This window comes from Thunnus albacares, chromosome 6 (assembly GCF_914725855.1).
Source record: "Thunnus albacares chromosome 6, fThuAlb1.1, whole genome shotgun sequence".
NCBI classification, from domain to species: domain Eukaryota; kingdom Metazoa; phylum Chordata; class Actinopteri; order Scombriformes; family Scombridae; genus Thunnus; species Thunnus albacares.
The window spans coordinates 18223478-18241121 of NC_058111.1; the positions used below are offsets into that span (position 1 = coordinate 18223478).

Genomic DNA, 17644 nt, shown 5'->3' on the forward strand with positions numbered 1-17644 from the left:
CATCCTTAGAAATTAGACTTGTTTTGATATGTGATATCTGTAGCAAAGGTTTGATTTCATCTGCTGCACTGTATTAAAAGATTTAGAGGTTTAGACTTCTTCATGTCTAGATTAGCAAATTACTTACATGCCATATATACACTGAAAGAGTTATTGGGTGCTGTAATCATCCCTCCTCTCCATATTGGCTGTGAAGAGATCCCCTTGTGCTGCAACTGCACACTTTTTCTTTGCAAAATGCATTTTGATGTTCAGCTGCAGCTAATATGAGAGTTTCAGCAGTCTGAATTAGCCAAATTTAAACCTTCAAATCCTTCATTTTAGTACAAATTCCTTCTTCCCCGAATAGTGTTTTCTTGCTGAACCACAGCTAAGGGATACTCCCAGTTAGTTGCATTGCTGAGCAAAACACCAGCATTTAACCTACTGGCAACTGCCAGGATGAAGACACTGATTTGATTTGGCCTTTAGGAAGGAATCACTTCATGGCCTATATGAAAGGAAGGAAGGGCTAACAATAGACCTTTTTTACAGCAGAAATTTGACTCATAGTAGGAAAAGCACAGGTGCTATTAATAATATTAATGATGGCTCCACTCTGTTTAAGTGTCTCAGTAAGCCTGGACAGTGAGTCAGCACGCACAATATGAGGACCCTGAAACCCAAGCAGCCAAATGCAATTCAGCTATCACTAATTTAATCATTTTCACCTGTGCTTTTCCTGCTGTGACATTTCAAAATGTCTTCTCTGAAAAAGTTTTTTAAACTCAACTTAACTCAACATATGAAAAAGTCCTTACATTTCCTTTAATGTATCAGTTAGTTAAAGGTGTTTATTGGATAAAAAACATAATCATCGTATTGAAAACAGATGATTGTATGCCTGCCTTTTATCTTAGACAAGAAAAGACAGATGAATTGCAGATATTACTAAGTTACTCTAAACTGTTCCTCATTGATAGTCTTGTTAAAATTTTGTCAGTTGATATGGACAAAATTAAAATGAACAAAGCCTGTTTGGAAATTGAACTGTCATCCTTCCCATCAAAAGCCAAATTCTTTAACATTTATGTGCCTGAGCTTCAGGGTTTTTTATTTTGTTTGGTGTTTCCTGGTAGCTGTTGGACCTTGCAAACAGCAATGATATGATCTAGAAGAGTCATCAGTAAAGTGATATAACATGATATAACGGTGTATAACATGAAGTTTGTGTTCTTTTTGTTCAAGTATATAAAAGGAGGTTGTTAGTTGTTTTTTCTTTTAAGTCAGTTACTGCATCTGTTTTGTTCAGTAGTAGTACTGCTAAAACAATCATTTTACATACCAAGCTTCTATAAAGTTCAACATTATTTTCAAAATCAAACTACAATTTATAAGCCTACTCTGCAGATCTGTCATAATAGAGTTCTTGTCACAACCTCAATGTGACCATTTTTTCTTCTTCATTTTTCCTTCATTGAAGTTTTCAATGTAATTGCTTCGAATCATAAGTCAAACACTTTTTACTTCAGTTACTGCATAGTTTGTGTACTGACAGTTCTACTCAGTAAAACTTGAAAAAGGTGTACTTTTCTGTCATTTTCATTTTTATCAGATAAGCTTTATCACCTTATATAGCACATGAGACAATCACTAACTTTCATAGATTTCATAACACACCTGAATGAAAATAATCTTTATCTCAAAATGCCCTTAGACTTACTTCTGTTTGAAATATACAGTATATCTCTGCATATGGTTTTAGGCTGTGCCAAAGCTAGAATGATTATTGCAATACGTACTCAAGCTAGTTATTGTATATGCCTATATAGATGAAATGTTCATGGCTCTCTCTCCCAAACAAGACATTAACATTATAATGGGCAGCTTTTGGAGGACAGTTCCATCCATTTTTGAAGCTTATCTAGCAAAGTTTCAGGAGTAGGACCACACCTCAACTGCACCACTGCACTGGCATTCCTATAAATACTAACCTAACCCTCTCCTCCTCATTTGCTCTCCTATTCTGTGCCAGAACCAAGATCACACAACATCGCCTCGAGCGCACTCAAACAACTGAGCTACTACTCATCATATGAGCAACATCATCCATCCACTCATCTCGTCTTAAATATGAATTATAAATATGGATCTCACTATCCACACTGCGCCCTCTGCAGCAACCACAGCAGCCTGCCTCAGCTGGGGCGTTCAGTACCGGGATGCCAGCACCTCTTGCTGCCCACTATAAGCAATCGCAGCAGCTTGCTTTAGCCAGGGTGCCTGGCACCGGGATGCCAGGATCCTCCATCTCCCACTTCCACCAGTCCTTGAAATTCACATCAGCCTGATGCCCAGCACCCAGCTTTCCTCCACAGCCTTTGCAGCAGCAAATTCCTTCCAGAGTTAACTCCAGTCTTCCCTCTCAACCCATTCCGGCGCAGGATGCAACTATTAACTTCACCTTGTCTACAGCTAACCCTCCCATTTGCCATCCTAATACTTTCATCTCCCGTCCACCCACCCGTTCCAGAGAACCATTTGCAAATTCCCACCTGCCGCCAAGAACTGGACTATTACATATCTACCATCCTTAATCTGGCCCTCTGTTTTGGAGGTGATGGTTTCTATGAATAACACATCCACTTCACCTCCGAAGCCACAGCCCACCTTCAGCAATTTAATGAAGCCACATACTGGAGCACACTCAACACTGGAATTTATTGTCGCAGTGGCCACGCCCGCCCTGTGTGCCCACACAACCCCACTCCGTAGAAGCCAGGTAAGTCTAGCTACCTATCAACACCTATTAACATCCCTGCTTTAGCAGCAGCACTATGTAACCACCCTGCTCCAGTTTTTGATAAGTTGCCTGCAAACAGATTTAAAGAAGGTTTCCACCCTGGAATTTCTGCACAACCATCCATCTCTTTTGAATGCAAAAATCTTCAGTGAGCCATAAATGAGCCAGAGTCAGTCGACCATTAAGGAAGTTAATGAAGGCTTCATGATCAGTCCATTTGCTCATTTCCTAACTTCCACATCAGCCTCCTTGGTATCGCAACCAAGAAATATTCCAGAAAGAAACGCATTCTTAACGATCTTTCAGCACCTGACAGCAGTACCATCCACATCATTAATAATTCTCACTTCACTACACCACCATCAACCATATCATTGCCCTCATCAAACTCACCAGCAAAGGGTCATGGCCCTCAAAAGTGGACATCACCAGCGCTTTCAAAGTTCTCCCTATCCACCCTGACTTCTGGCAATTCTTCCCCAAGGGCGAGCCTTCCACTTGCTATTTATCACTTATTCTGTCCCATCACTTTTGACTTCCATCTCCCTGGACAGTTCAAGCCATGCTGAACCCTGTATGTGGCTCACCCTTCCTGCCGACTGGAATGGGATCGCCTTCTTTTACAATAACCAACTGACTCACCCACATGACATCCATCTGTACACCGATGCCACTCCTTCTGCAAGTTTTGGGGGTTTCTACAATGGAAGATGGTTCGCAGCAGAATGGCCCCCATAGCTTGCAAATAAGTGCCAGGTCACTTCCTCCACTCTCTTCAAAATCTACCCCATAATAGCCACTGCTATTCTGCGGGGCCACTAATGGTCCTGTAAGTCCATCCTCATATACTCAGACAACCTTGCAGTTGTAGACATAATCAACAAAGAACGCTCCAACTCCCCATCCATCATGCTGTTCATGTCCTGTGTAATCTAGCACTCACAAGAATATGTTCTCCACACAGCTCACGTTCCTGGTCATTCCAACGCCACTGCTGACTCTCTTTCCCGTTTCTTGTTTCAGAAGTTCAGAAGCTTGGCCCCTCATGCAGATACCCTCCCTACATTGGTTCCTCCATATTCAGCACTAACATTCAACTTATAAATCCTGCCCTAATACTCTTGACTGGCGATTCCCAGAACTTCATCATCAATTGTCTATCAATCAAACTCTCTCATCCTACTGGACACCTTGGAAAAGTTTCCATTACTTTCACGACCAGCATAACATAACCTTCCTGGCGTTCGATCTCATCACCTTGACTTGTTTCATTACCTATGTCCATTCCATGATGGCTATTAAATCACATACCATCAATGTTTATCTAAGCAGCATCAGCTTCTTCTCCAAACTCATAACCGGCAGTCCAGGCCTGGCCTCCAGCCATCCTCAGATAATTTCACTCCTCAAAGGACTCCTATGTCAAGAGGCAGCTAAAAATCCTTGCTGCCTTCCTCTTACTGCTGACTTGCTGTCAGTCTACATCCACATCATCTGCTCTGGATACAGCACTCCTCATGTTGCTCAAACTCTAGAAGCCATGTTCTTACTTGCTTTTTTTGGTTTCCTCAGATGCTCTGAATTCATCGCCTCAACCATTTACTTTGACCCATGCCACCATGCTTACATCTCAGACTTGTCTTATTTCTCAGATGATACCATGGTACTCTACCTAAAGCAAACTGAAACCAATCAATCCTTCTTGTTGATGGTGTGTCCCTTGCTAATGAATTGAAACTTATTTAGCAAAGTTTCAGGAGCAGGACGACACCTCAACCGCACCACTTCTGGCATTCCTATAATTACCAACCTAACCCTCTCCTCCTCTTTCACTCTTGTATTATGCGCCCTTCCCCCTACCCTATGCTTCTTCCTTTTTCTCCTGTCCTTCCTGCCCTTTGTAGGGTCCTGAGGGCATCCGTCATTGCCCGGGTTCTGCAGCGGATTCCCTACAAAGTCTCCCCACGAGGCATTCAGCAAGCAGAAGAACTACACTCATCAATCTTTTCTTTAATAAATCATTTAAAGGCGTCTTGTTGATGATGTGGTCCTTGCTGGTGAGGTAACTTTAGAAGACAAAGAAAGACAAGGCTGCCAAGAATTTGAAGGGTGATCAATCTGAGGCTTGTGGAATTGGCATTGAAGCTCAATGTCAAAGTCTGAATGTAAATGCACTTGTACATCGAATGCATGTGCTACTCTACAATGTTGCTTTGGGAGGTTTTATCTGATGTGATCTCACTCTAGGTAAACATCCGACCTGGCATGTGATTTTTAGCAGCTGCTCAGAGAATGTAATGGCTTTTCAACAGAATATACACTGTGTATAGAGAGGGCCTCTGTGCTTTTATGACCTGTCTTAGATCAACAGTTTTATATTGTCAAAAATGCATAATGGGGTGAGGGAAAGTTTTAAAATGAAATGTTGAAAAATGCATGAATTGGTCAGCCAATCATAAGTACTGATGCCCAAAAATCTGAGGCATTTTTGAGGGGGATCATTTGTTGACTGCAGTCAACCAAAAATCTGCTTTGCACTGCAACCACTCTACTGTTAATTGATGGTAAATTTGTATTAGTGTATTATCATGACTTACAATATAATCACAGCATATGCAGGACATAATGTTTAAAAACTCTGAAGTATGAGTCATAGGCCATTATACATAAAGGCTTTAATGTACTTTTGCTCTTTGCTATACCTCAGAGTACCATAGGAAATTGTAGCACAGTTTGTCTACCTGTGTGGTCAGAATATGCTAGAGGAACAGCTGCTTCTGTAATTCATTTTGCTGTTTTTTTTTTTTTTTAGCAGTCTGCACTGAACCTCTTCGGTGCTCTTTCATATGATTCTATCTCTCTTACCCACTCTTTGTTGTACAAACATACAGTGGCTTTTGGTTCAAACAAAAGCATGTGAGGGGTCATGCTCTGACGTCTTACAGCAGCATCTTACAGTTTTGTATTTTTCCATTTTGCTTCATGTAGTATAAAGTAGATTACTAACCTGTCTGTGAAAGAAATGTTCTTTACTATCAAAGTGTGGGTGTTGCACAGGTAGTGCTGGAGAAATGATTTGTTGTTATGTCTAGGGGAATTACTTACTACTAAGCCTTGTGACTATACCAGTAACTCACAGGCCACAATATATACTGCCAATAGTTGCCAACGGCCAACAAAGGATGCAGGTCCCACCTTAATCACTGTGAGCTGGACATGACTCTTGTGTAGCTCTGAAGAAGGCACATTTGTGCTGAAATATCAGCTTATGGGATAAAGTCTGTGTTGTATAACTGTGAAAGTGCTCTGCCCTTTATGCAAGTTTGTACACTTGTTTGCTGCCTACAGTTCTTTTGTTGTTCCGCATCAGCAAGCTAACTTTTCCCGCTTTGGTTTTCATGTTTATGGGCTTACTCACTTCCCTACTCACAAATGTAGAATTCAATTGCTGGCACAAAATATGTGAGACAGAGATTTATCAATTAAATAATTATTGAAAAACACTTGTTATAGCAGCAGTTATTTCATTCCACATGGGGCTTTCTGACAGTTTAAAGAGCCATCATCAAGCAGAGCTGGTATTTATGTTGTTTTGTGCAATGGATGTTTCAAGCCAAGATAAAATCCAGAGAAATGGTCCTCTACCATCACATTTCAATGTTGGCCAGTTTGTTTTACAAAGGCACAGCTGACTGCTGTCCGAACTGTCTGTCTCCATGGTATCAATGTGTAATTGTTTCTTACTGTTTATCAGGCATTATCTTAACATCAAAGATTATTCTCTTGATTTTGTTGCTGCATGAGTCCAAAATGTACTATAACTTTAGTAGCCTTTTTTTAATTCATTCATTATATTTGAGGAAGGGTGTTTTATCCATGTAATGTACATAAAAGACAAAGGAAAAGTTTTCAGGGTGAGTGCACAGTTGTACAAACTAATTATTATTATTGGCATCCTGCACTTTTAACAAAGTGGGTAAGAGTGATTCTGTACTGTCACTGTACTGTAGTGATACTGATACTGTATATGGAACTTGTAATTTCCCTGCTTGTTCTGACTTTCAAATCAATCAGTCACAACCAAATCAATCAATCAAATCAATTTGAATTCCTCAATGCAAAATAAGTGAAATCTGGTCAAGCAAAAGCCATTCATTGAGCAATATCCAAATCCGAATGGACTACAATATGAAAAACAGAACCCCCCCCCCCCCCCCCCCCCCCCCCCCCCCCTTCTAATTTTTAAAATATTGACAACAGGTCTTTGCCTTTTTCACAATGTCATATACCTTACAAGGAGGCAGTATTTTAGTAGATTTTTTTTCCTCTTCTCAAAATATTATTTATCTATCCTCCATGTCTATAACACAAGGTTGATGGCCCTAATTTACTGTGTTGATACTGGAATCTGGCTGATATGATTCAGTATGCTGTTATCTCTCATTAAGTGCCATTAAGTTAGAGTTATTTTTTCTGGGATTGAAGTGTTCTTTTACTATGATAATGATTTATGGTGGCAGAACATTACACAAAACAATACCTTAAATGTACACTAACACTGTATTATCCATTCGGGTCAAAATCCTAGAATTCTCTTTTCATAAATAGAGTGCCATGAAATTGTCCTCCTTACAATACTTAAAGCTTAATTAAGCAATATTTAAGATATTATTGTTACATTAAATTACTCAATGCAATTTGAAATGAACTGAGGATCCAACTGAGAGTGAGGATCCCAGTGTGCAGCTCTTTTAGCTCGAGGTTTTGGTTTAATGGTCCAATAAACCTCAGACAATGCATTGGGCAGCCACTAACAGAACATGAACTCACATGAAACACGAGCTGGTTGAACCTTACTGCACTTGTCCAGAGTGAAATGATTGTAAGCTGAAATAAATGACTGGCTTATTTAAAAAAAAGTTTATTAACATTTAGCAAGCCAAAGGGACCTAGATATTTTTGTCAGGAATTGGCAAATCATACCAGGATCTCCAAGTAGAATGGTGTTAGCAACACATTATCCACAACAGGGTTTCTTAGGCTTTGTTTTGAGTCTTTCTGCCTCTGATAGTCAAATAGTGCTGTTTTAACTTGGCGATGTTGTAATGTCCTTTTGTTGGGAATTTTTGTCAGACCTCTCTCCAGAATATACTGAGATTTTGTTTCTTTTGTCATAACCGCACTTGAAACTACTCCCTATTGGCACAACTACTGTGAATATTATGATTCTGTAAAATTTGAAAGCCATTTGCACTCCATGTTTCTCTAAGCACTCAACATAGTGTCAGATGAGTAGTAGGCAAGGAGTGAGACAGAGAACGGCCGTACATTAGAAAAAGTCAGTGTCTCGGTTGATTAGTGCCTCAACTTGTTCCCAAAGTCAAGGTTCCTTTTGATTGCTCAGAACAAACACATTTTTGGAAAGCGTCTCCTGTGATGGTGATCCACTCTGACTTAGTGTGAGAACTCGCTGGTTTATCTACAGATTGGGCCAGCTTGTCGCATTCTTTCCTTAGTGGGTATTCATGAAAATGCCATTTATTCACGTTCACACACTAAGAGCACACACTAAGTAAACTAAGGTACTTAGTACTTATCACATATGGTAAACTCCTTCCTGTTGGCCTCAAGAGTTCAGTTATATGGGACATAAGGAAGTTATAACAATGTCAAGGAAGTGCGTTAGTGTGCATGTCGGAAATGAGTGTCACTGCACTTAATTGAGCCCTGAGTAGTGGGTTAAACTAACTGCAACTGAATTTCACTTGGAGGTATTTTATGTATAACATACCTTTGATCTTAGGCAACAGGAAATTTCAGTTTTGTCATTCTTTGATGATCTTAACTTGGTGAAATGCATGGGAATGCTGACATTTTGGCTTCACTCAGCCAGTTTTCCCATGTCTTAGGTACAATCACATCAGCATGTTGTTAACATCTCACTTGATGATTGTGGTATCCTAAGCATGTCTGTTGCTGGACACCATCTGACACGATGAAAAGTTGTTTCATCAAGATTTTGTGTGAATTCTATTTCCTACACTCTCTCACTTTTTACTGACACATTGCTGGACATTTCTACTTCTTGTGTCCTAAAGAAAGCCTAAGAAACACTGTGATAATAATGGAAACAACTGTCTCAGCACTAATGTAAAAAAGTTGTTTATTTTTAATCATAATATTTAATTTTTAAGCAGATAAACCCATTTATCTTGTAAACCCTACCATGACACAGAGAAGATACACAAACAAATTGAGTAATAATAGTCATCATAATAAAGCCTACATTCCTAATGTGTGCTTCATTTTAAAGTATACAGTATGTAACCAAAATCTTAGCCTGTCTTTACTGCTTATGTATATGATCACTGCAAAGGCTGAAGGAGAATGAATACATAGAAACTTGAATGTTTTACTTGAGTGCATGCAAAACACTTTTAAAGTTGGGTCTTAGAGACTTCAATGCCAAACATGAGTCACTCTCCTGCCTGGTCTGGCCCTTTCCAGAACTCATCAGTTTTCCCTGGGTGCCTGGGCTTGGATGTGATGTCCACTGGAACCTGCCTCATATACAGAGTAATGTTCACTGTGGAGAAACCACATCTGGAGTGTGGTCTGGATGTGTGTATCACACTTTGGAGGTAGGCCAGTCTGCTTGTCTGTGTTTGTTGGTGACACCACAGGCTATTAAATGAATGATGTTTGTGCTGCACCAAGACACAAGGGCACTTGTCATCTGTGATGGTTTCCACTATACAGTGTCCCACTGGGCAAAGATGAGGATGGTGGAAATAAGCTTAAAGAATGCCTTCATCTGTCGTCAGACCATTGTTGTTGAGTTTTTGTATGTTTTAGGAAGCTTATAACAAATGAAGCTTAAATGGGCTTCAAACCAATCTGAACAGTGTCACTCGTAGAAAGGAGATCCAAGAATCGTTGGCATATCACAATGCATATCATGCTAGAACCACCCAACAGGGCTGGCCAACTTTACTCTGTGATCATCGCATGATAACAATCTCAGAAGTGATCCAGTGCAGCACCCCACAGCAAGATATAAACACTTTCCCAGTGAAGAAGGGTTTTTGTACCAATAGCAGTCCATGTGTAGACTGTTACACAGTAATTTCCCCTCATGCTACAAGAAATACACAAAAAAACAACTCACCATCTGTATCAGCATACTTGTTTGAACCTGAGAAGATCACAGGCAGCTAAATCAGTTCAATGTGGATGCCACCAATATTGATAATATGTTTCTGTTCAGGGAACCGATATTTGATTTATCATATTTGACACCATGTCCATATGAGTGGGTTAGAAAGGTAGAGTGAGTGGGACATGGCATGGTGTAAGCATGTTGAAAGTTGAAATAACCGCTATGCAGTAGTAACAGCAACTCAAAACAATAATTTGTCCATTAATGCAGCATCTAATGAATGTAAGTGCACATCTTTTTGCTAGTCCTAATCTGTTTTTTATACTCTGGCATTAGTTAGTAAAATTACCACCTGACTTCTGAACTGATTTACAACTATGTTGCATGTAAATCCCGTACATAAATGGATTGGTTGTGCCAACCCAGCATTTATATCTCTCTCATTCAAAATCATTTTAAACCTTCAGACTTGTTTACTTCACCAAAACACTTAGGTTTTCTCTTGTAATTGTAAACATTATTTATATTGACAGGTAGTATCTCCCCCTGGGCTTAAAGGATAGTTCGCCAATTTTCAAGTCTGTCCTAAAACAACAGTGTGTTATAAATGTTATTAAGTTATAATGTTTATACTGGCCATTAAGAGATCCTTTCATAATGCACTTTCAATGCAAAATGTCCAAATGAGTCACAATCATATCAATATTTTTCAAAGTTAGTCATTTTAGTGCCAAATTCCCCCTTTTTGTTAGAATCCTACTGCAGCTGAACAGGAAAACACTGTCCGTCGAGACACAAAGAGGGAATTTTTTTTACTAAAAAGACAAACTGTAGAAGATATCCACTTTATTTTCGCTAACTCAAACAGTTGAAGCTTCATATTATCTTCAGAAAAACTTGTAAATACATTTTTGCTTAAAATGAGGACTGTGGATTTTAAGGGGATCTTAAAATGGTCAGTATGAACAGGAGAAATGATTTCAGTGAACAAAACATGTTTACATTTTCATATGGGCACTTGACTATTGTTTTAAGACAGACTTCAAAAACTGTGAAGTGATCCTTTAATATTGAAGTACATCCTCTTGTATTTCTGGTGTGACCATGACTGATGTGTAATATAGGAACACACAAAGAGAATGTCTTGTTTGACTGTACTGTAAGAAAATTACAATTAACAAGTAATTAGACATATTTTCAGTACTTCTTACATTTAAAACCCCACCAGTACTTTATACAAAGAGGGGTTTTGCCATGACTGCATTGACAACTTTCCTAGAGTCTATCTCATTCCTGCAGACTGACCACGTTTTCTCACATTTTTGTGAGCAACGCTGCTGTCTGTCAGACTGTTTTTTCTACTTGGTATATTGCAACAGGCTTGAGTTGCATGGCTCGTCTTAAAGTAGTTGCTGAACTGGGGAAACTGCGGTCATTAAGATTTAGAGCAGAGAAGTAATTAGTGTGTCAGTTAGTAAATAAACCCCCCAGTGGCTTGGAATTTAATATACTTCTGCTTCACTGTGTTGATACGGTTTCTGGCAGTGACCTTAAGACTTGTCTTTACAGACTTAATTTCCCTTTTACCAAAGCCAAGTGTACTTGGAAGGTTGAAGTGCATTATATAGTGATGCTCTGCCAACTGTGCCTGCAGATGAAGAGCCATTAAAGCAAGGGTCTTTTGTAATCCTTGGTTGTCTCCAAGAGAGTTGGTTCCAGTCCATGTAATGTGACAGAGACACAAAGAAAGTCCAAACTATCAAAAAGGTTTAGGAGCATGAAGCAAATCATCCTCTTTAGCCTCAGTTATCAGGCTCATAATCAGTGGATATCGGCCAGTGACCTGGGACTGGTGAGAGAACAATCTTGATTCTATTACTGCTCGTCTACTGGCTTCTACCTACACATCATCTGTAGATTTTTCCAGATACTTCTACAAACTGTGACTCACCACTGTCATGAAATACCATTTATCTTAATTTTAAAAAGAATAGTTGCCATTAAATAAATTATCTTGATGTATACAGCTAAGATATGTACAGTATATCAAACTAAGGTGAAACAAATGACTCACCACATTTTTCAATGGTGACCACAGCCATACTAATTAACTGAAAATATGCTACTATTAACTATACTGCAAACTATAAATTCCAAGTCAATTTCTCCTCTTGAAAAAGTAAAGAAGCCATCACAGCAACATAATTGTCATAAAGAACTCACAGTTTATGCTATAATTAGTGATAGTAAATTTTGTGTGACCTCCCATCATCCTTCACCAAAATCTATGTTCAATTTCAGCCTTTTTGGCAAAAACACCATTCAACTAAGCCCAAAGGAGTACCAGACATGAGCTAAAAAAGGCATTTAAACTTGCAAATAAAAGGAGAAAAACACTACTCTCATCCAGAATACACTTCTGCTTCCCAAACTGATTAGTCAGCTGGGGCGGCTTGTCTTAAATCAAACAGGGATAGAATAGTACCATGCAGAATACAGCATTAGGTCAGTGTCCTCCTGATGTTTGGCTTGTAACTAATGATTTACTGTAATCATGAGACCTGACTATAGTAGATAATTTGTACTTAGTCAGTGTGTTGTTCTTTTCATTTATGTGATGAGTTCACTGGGAAAAACTGATGTTTCAGTCATCGTTGAAATCATTCCATCATGTGTGATATTTATTTTGTAGCAGTTAAAATTTACCGTTGGCTATGTTTGGCCTTTGTGTGATGGGGTCCACTGGTGCAATGGGACCTCAGGTGTGCCCTGAGAACAGCAAAACTAAATTAAATTGTTTAATCAAATTTAAACAATACAGTGAATTTATAAACAGCCCTGTTCTGCTAAGTTAATAACCAGATCTGGCAACTCATTTTATTTACTTGCTGGCCCACTTCATCTGTTTTCATGCATTTATGTCATGAATAGTATGTTTAAGAATGCTGCTTCACCTATGTGTGCCTCACTGCAAGAAAATTTGTATTTGAGAATGAGAATGAAAATCAAACTTATGGCGCTTAGGTCACATAGTCAGTTTCACACATAGCTGTATTTCCCACCATTTTGTTTCAGTGGAATATTAATGATATTTGGCTTCTTGCAGGGTTCAGTCTATGGCAGAAACAAAGCGTAAGTGTACATCATCGGTCTCTAAAGCTGTATTTACACGGAACATAAAGAGAAAATTGGATGCATGGCAAATATAAGTCAATGTAAAACACATTAGTTGAGGTGAAGATGAATCAGCTCAAATGGAAATTGTTTCTACTGGAGTGAAAAATTCAAGCTTATGTGGAGATGAATGAGTCTACTTCATAATTCAAGTAAGAATGTGCTTTGCATTCAGTCTGAACAGCTGATATTGTTAGTATGCTTGATCTAACTTGAAAGAAATCAGCATGAGGGAATATGAACATTAATGGTGGACGTCACTACTATGAAGAATACTGTGTGTCTTGGAAAGCAGAACCCATTAGCATGCATACAACCGCCGGGTCTGTCAGGTTTGTATCTGAGAGAGTAATGACTTTGGCTGCAGCTTTTGCCAATAAAAAGTACCTCTGCTCAATCTCTTCTACTTAAAATCTCAAAAATGTATCCCAGGACAGAATAAAAAGATGGACAATGACAGCCTTGTCAGCAATAAGGTGTTTCTTAAGTAATGGCTGGACATTTTGAGCCAAGCTGAATCTGTCTGGAGAGGATGTGTCCTGTTAGTGATAAAGCTCTGGTGCTAATCTCCTTTCGACACAAGATCTGTGAAACAGTTAATCAGTCAGGAGTTTACAAAGTTGTTTTAAAATGATTTGTTGATATTATATTCGGTAAATGAAGAGGAGTCATACTTAAGAAAATACAGTAAAGATTTTAGGGGGACAGTAGCTTCTTCTCCCCAATCCATTTTTTCATCAATGTATCAAAGGGCAGCTGTCAAAATTTGAATGCTTTGCCAAAAATGTTTACTCATAAAGAAATAAAGGTCTAATAGCCTGTGGTTGTGATATAAGTGAACACTGATACAGACGTATTATCAGGAAAGAGCAGAATCTTGCCACAATATTTTCTCTGACTTTGGAGAACCATAAAAGAAATATTTAAGCCATAAGCAGGGTTTATTTATCTCTGTTCTGCAGCCAGTCTTAAAAGCACATGCACTAGGTTGTGAAAAACTCATATAGTTCAAAGATTGATTGTTCAGGGATCAGGTCTGTTGGCTCCTGCTCAGAAAAGTCAGTCACCTACATCCTCTAAAGTTTAGAATTGACAGATGTTGGTCTTTGCTTCCTTCTGATCCCTGTTATGAGACTCACAATGACAATGATCTTGATGAACTGGCTTTGAGAGACTGCCTCGACTAGCAGGCTGGTGTTTCTTGGCTTCTTTGCTTTCTGTCATCTCTGTGTGATGTCGACAGTTTTCTCATTTCTTCGCTAGAACCTATTTGACTGGTTTTCAGTCTTGGACTGCCAGGCACAATGCACTGCTATTTCCAGCATATTCATGCGGCCAATAACTTTGTAATGTCTTGCACTGATATTTTGTGGACATTCCCTGTGTTTCATTCCCTCTATCTCAAAGTTTTCATGATCAATTACTGCAGTAAAACAACAAGAAATAGTGTTAAAACCAACCAGCTGAAAATTAGAGCCGTAGTAATTATCTGGGTATGTAGTTTGCTCTTCCTCAGTCTCTTTCCTTACTCTTACAGATAAGTATACTCCGTATCCATGCAAATGCTTGGCAGACAGTTCAATTCCTTCTGGATGAGGGAGGGGGGGGGGGGTTGTCTCTCTCTCTCTCTCTCTCTCTCCCTCTGAGTGTGTCTCTTTCCCTCTCTCCCCCTTTCCTTGCTGGCAGCAGCGTCTGTGCTGTTGGCAGGAGTGACCAGAATAAAAACAGCAACACCAGACATAGAGGAGGAAAAAAAGCAAAGTTATCCATTGAACCAGAGTCTTTGCCCTCTCTTAATTACGTCAAGTCCCATATCTTTTCCCTTTTTTCACCTTTTTTCCTCACTCTCTAAGACTTCGAGTTAGTGGTAATTAGCTAGAAGAGAATAAAACCAGCTGATCGGGAGAGGGGTGGTGCATTTTGGAGCGAGATGGCTAACAGAAACATTCTGTTGCTCTTCTGTGGACTCTTCCTCATAGCACTGATTCAGCCCTCTCTTCAAGGAGGTAAGTGTGTACCACAGGTGAACTGAGCCATGATCTTCGCTGCATCAATCACAGACTAAGAACAGGTGCAATTTTTTTGTTTGTGTCTCTTTGTCCTTCTGAGATATAAAACATCATAACATCTTAAGTGATTAAAGTTTTGCTGATGCAGATATAAGATATCAAGTAGTACCTTAACTTATTCTTAAGCAAAAACTTTTTATATAACATTGTAAGCATATGATTTATTGGTTTCAGTATAGCTTACTGTCATTTTTTTTATGAAATAAAAGTAACATGTTTTGTGTTAACTTTGATAGTTTTGTTTCTTTACCCAACTATAACTTAAAAAAGATGCAATTACATTGCTATGTATTTTTGCTTTGGTTGCTGATTTAAATATACTGGTAATATAAAGCTCACATGCTGCAGTCATGAAAGCGAAAGAGTGTTTAGTCTGGCTTATCTACTGCACACCACAGTTATGTTCCAACACACCACTGTTGAAGGACACTTTCATAAATAGAGAGGGAGTTATTCTTAGCACCATATTTACATGTGTATTGCTAATAAATTGGAGATTATGTTCAGCATTATCTGGGGCTTAACTAGGTATTTGTGTCCACAGGCTTTAAATTGTTGGATTTAACAGTAAGAGACAACTCTGCATCATAACTTTATATTAGTTCTGCCATATTCTGCCATAATTTTAGTGTGTGCAAAATTTAAATCTAATTTTAAATGATAAACTAACCATTCATTATATGTAGTCCTCTATAATATCTTTTCATGTATATATTCATGTATTTTTCAGCATTAGACAATTAAGCTGCATCCTACTCACACTTATGCATACATTGTGTATGTTTACATGGCTCAAGACAGTGTATATAGGTTGTGTGTAAAGCTTAGGATCCATCCTATATCATGTCAGGAAAAGAAGGTTCCAGCGGGTCCCTCTTTACACTCAGCAAAACCACATAGTTTAAATGTACCCCTGATCAACTACCAGATGGTGAGTGTCACATTGACAGCTTTTGGTCTTTTCTTGAAGTTAACCAGGCTACCCAAAATCCACGAAGCAGCAACATGCAGATTTAAGGGGTTCGTTTCAAGTGCAGTTTGAGTTTGGCTGAGATTCTCTGAGATATTCAGCCCCCAACTGGAAAACATGTTTAGCATCTGGGTCTGGGTATGCTGGAGTCCATTTTCTGTTGTATTTATTTTCTTAAAAGTCACAGCTGTTTATGTTCCTTATCTTCCAGTGTCCACGTGGTCTTTCAGGTGCATTATGGTTAGATTATTAGATTAGAAATATTTTGTCCATATTAAGTCTCACTTTTCCTAGCTGTTCGTTGGCCGTCTCTAATTTGGTGATGTCTACAAAGTCTACAAAGGATGTCTTTGTCAGGTATCATCAAAAAATGTATTTGCTCTTCTTCTGTCTCTGTCTCATAGCACATTTATCCTTTCTTCTCTGTGCCAGGCACATTTCAGTTGAGTGATTTCAAGGTGCATTCGGGCAAAATATATAGCAGGTAAAGGAGCCAACAAATATCAATATTGGCTTTGGAGCACAACTTTGATCTCAAGTGAGTGTTGAATCCATCCATAACATTTCTGTGGTGCTTAAATCAGCTCCATGTGTCTGTGCACGCAAACTTGAAAAATAAAAGACGCCACTTGGTCCACGGGTCAATTATCTGTGCGTAACATAAACCTCATTAACACCCAGACCGCTCATTTAATGCCTCTGCAGAGAAAATGCCTCTTATGCATGCGAAATTAAACACTTGAATTATGATGGAGTGCAAGGCCTGGCTGAATGTTTTCCATCAACAAGTGTAAATGAGTTATGGTTCTAGAGGAAACATCTGGGAAGGAGTTTGTTAATAAATATACCCCCTGTCATCTTATTTAACCATGTGCAAATACTGTAGTATGTTTGTTGGTTTCCCTTAGTACGATGAAGGAGGCAGACTTTCTTTAGATTCTACAAACAAACACCATCTGTCTTGTGGATACAGTGGATGTTATTCTAACAAAATAAATATGTTGATGCAGCTTTGGCTCAGTGACCTCTGTTTTTTTTATTGCTATATGAGATAACTACATGAATTAAATCCAGGCCGAGACTGTTGATAAAATTATTTGAATAAAACCTCAACTAAGGAATTTAATCAAGCTTCACTGCCCTAATAAATGGAAGTGAACCGCTTACAGTGTGCTTGCAAATTTTTAATGAAATGACACAAAGCGTTTTGTAAAATTAATTTAAAATTTTAATCGCAGAGACTGTATCAAGAGTCCCAAGCTTCTTCTTCTTACCTTGATGTATGTTGTAATAATCCAGACAACTTAAACAACCAACTAGTGGACATTAGTTTGTTTTTGTGAAGGACGCAGTTAATAACACAATTCTGATGAGCAGAGGCTGAGTGGGAGATGAAAAGGGGAAAATAGTTGCTCTGTTCCTTCACAGTCTCGAAAGAATTTGTGTGATGTTTTCTTTAGTACTGCTGGAAGCCAGTTTGCCTCATTTGG

General features: G+C 38.8%; 1 protein-coding gene across 21 annotated transcripts in view; it reads left to right on the forward strand.

Annotated features, from left to right (window-relative positions):
- Positions 1-17644, forward strand: part of elna (elastin a) — a 91389-nt gene that overhangs the window by 24741 nt on the left and 49004 nt on the right. For 14 of the 21 annotated variants that reach the window (XM_044353482.1, XM_044353486.1, XM_044353493.1 and 11 more), the window contains exon 1: positions 14809-15121. The exons of 5 other annotated variants lie outside the window; for them this stretch is intronic. In XM_044353482.1, the coding sequence (XP_044209417.1) occupies positions 15046-15121 (76 nt within the window). In that variant the 5' untranslated portion in view covers positions 14809-15045. Of the gene's footprint in view, positions 1-14807; positions 15122-17644 lie in introns of those variants that run through there. 2 more of the 21 variants (XM_044353497.1, XM_044353503.1) reach the window with 1 other exon arrangement.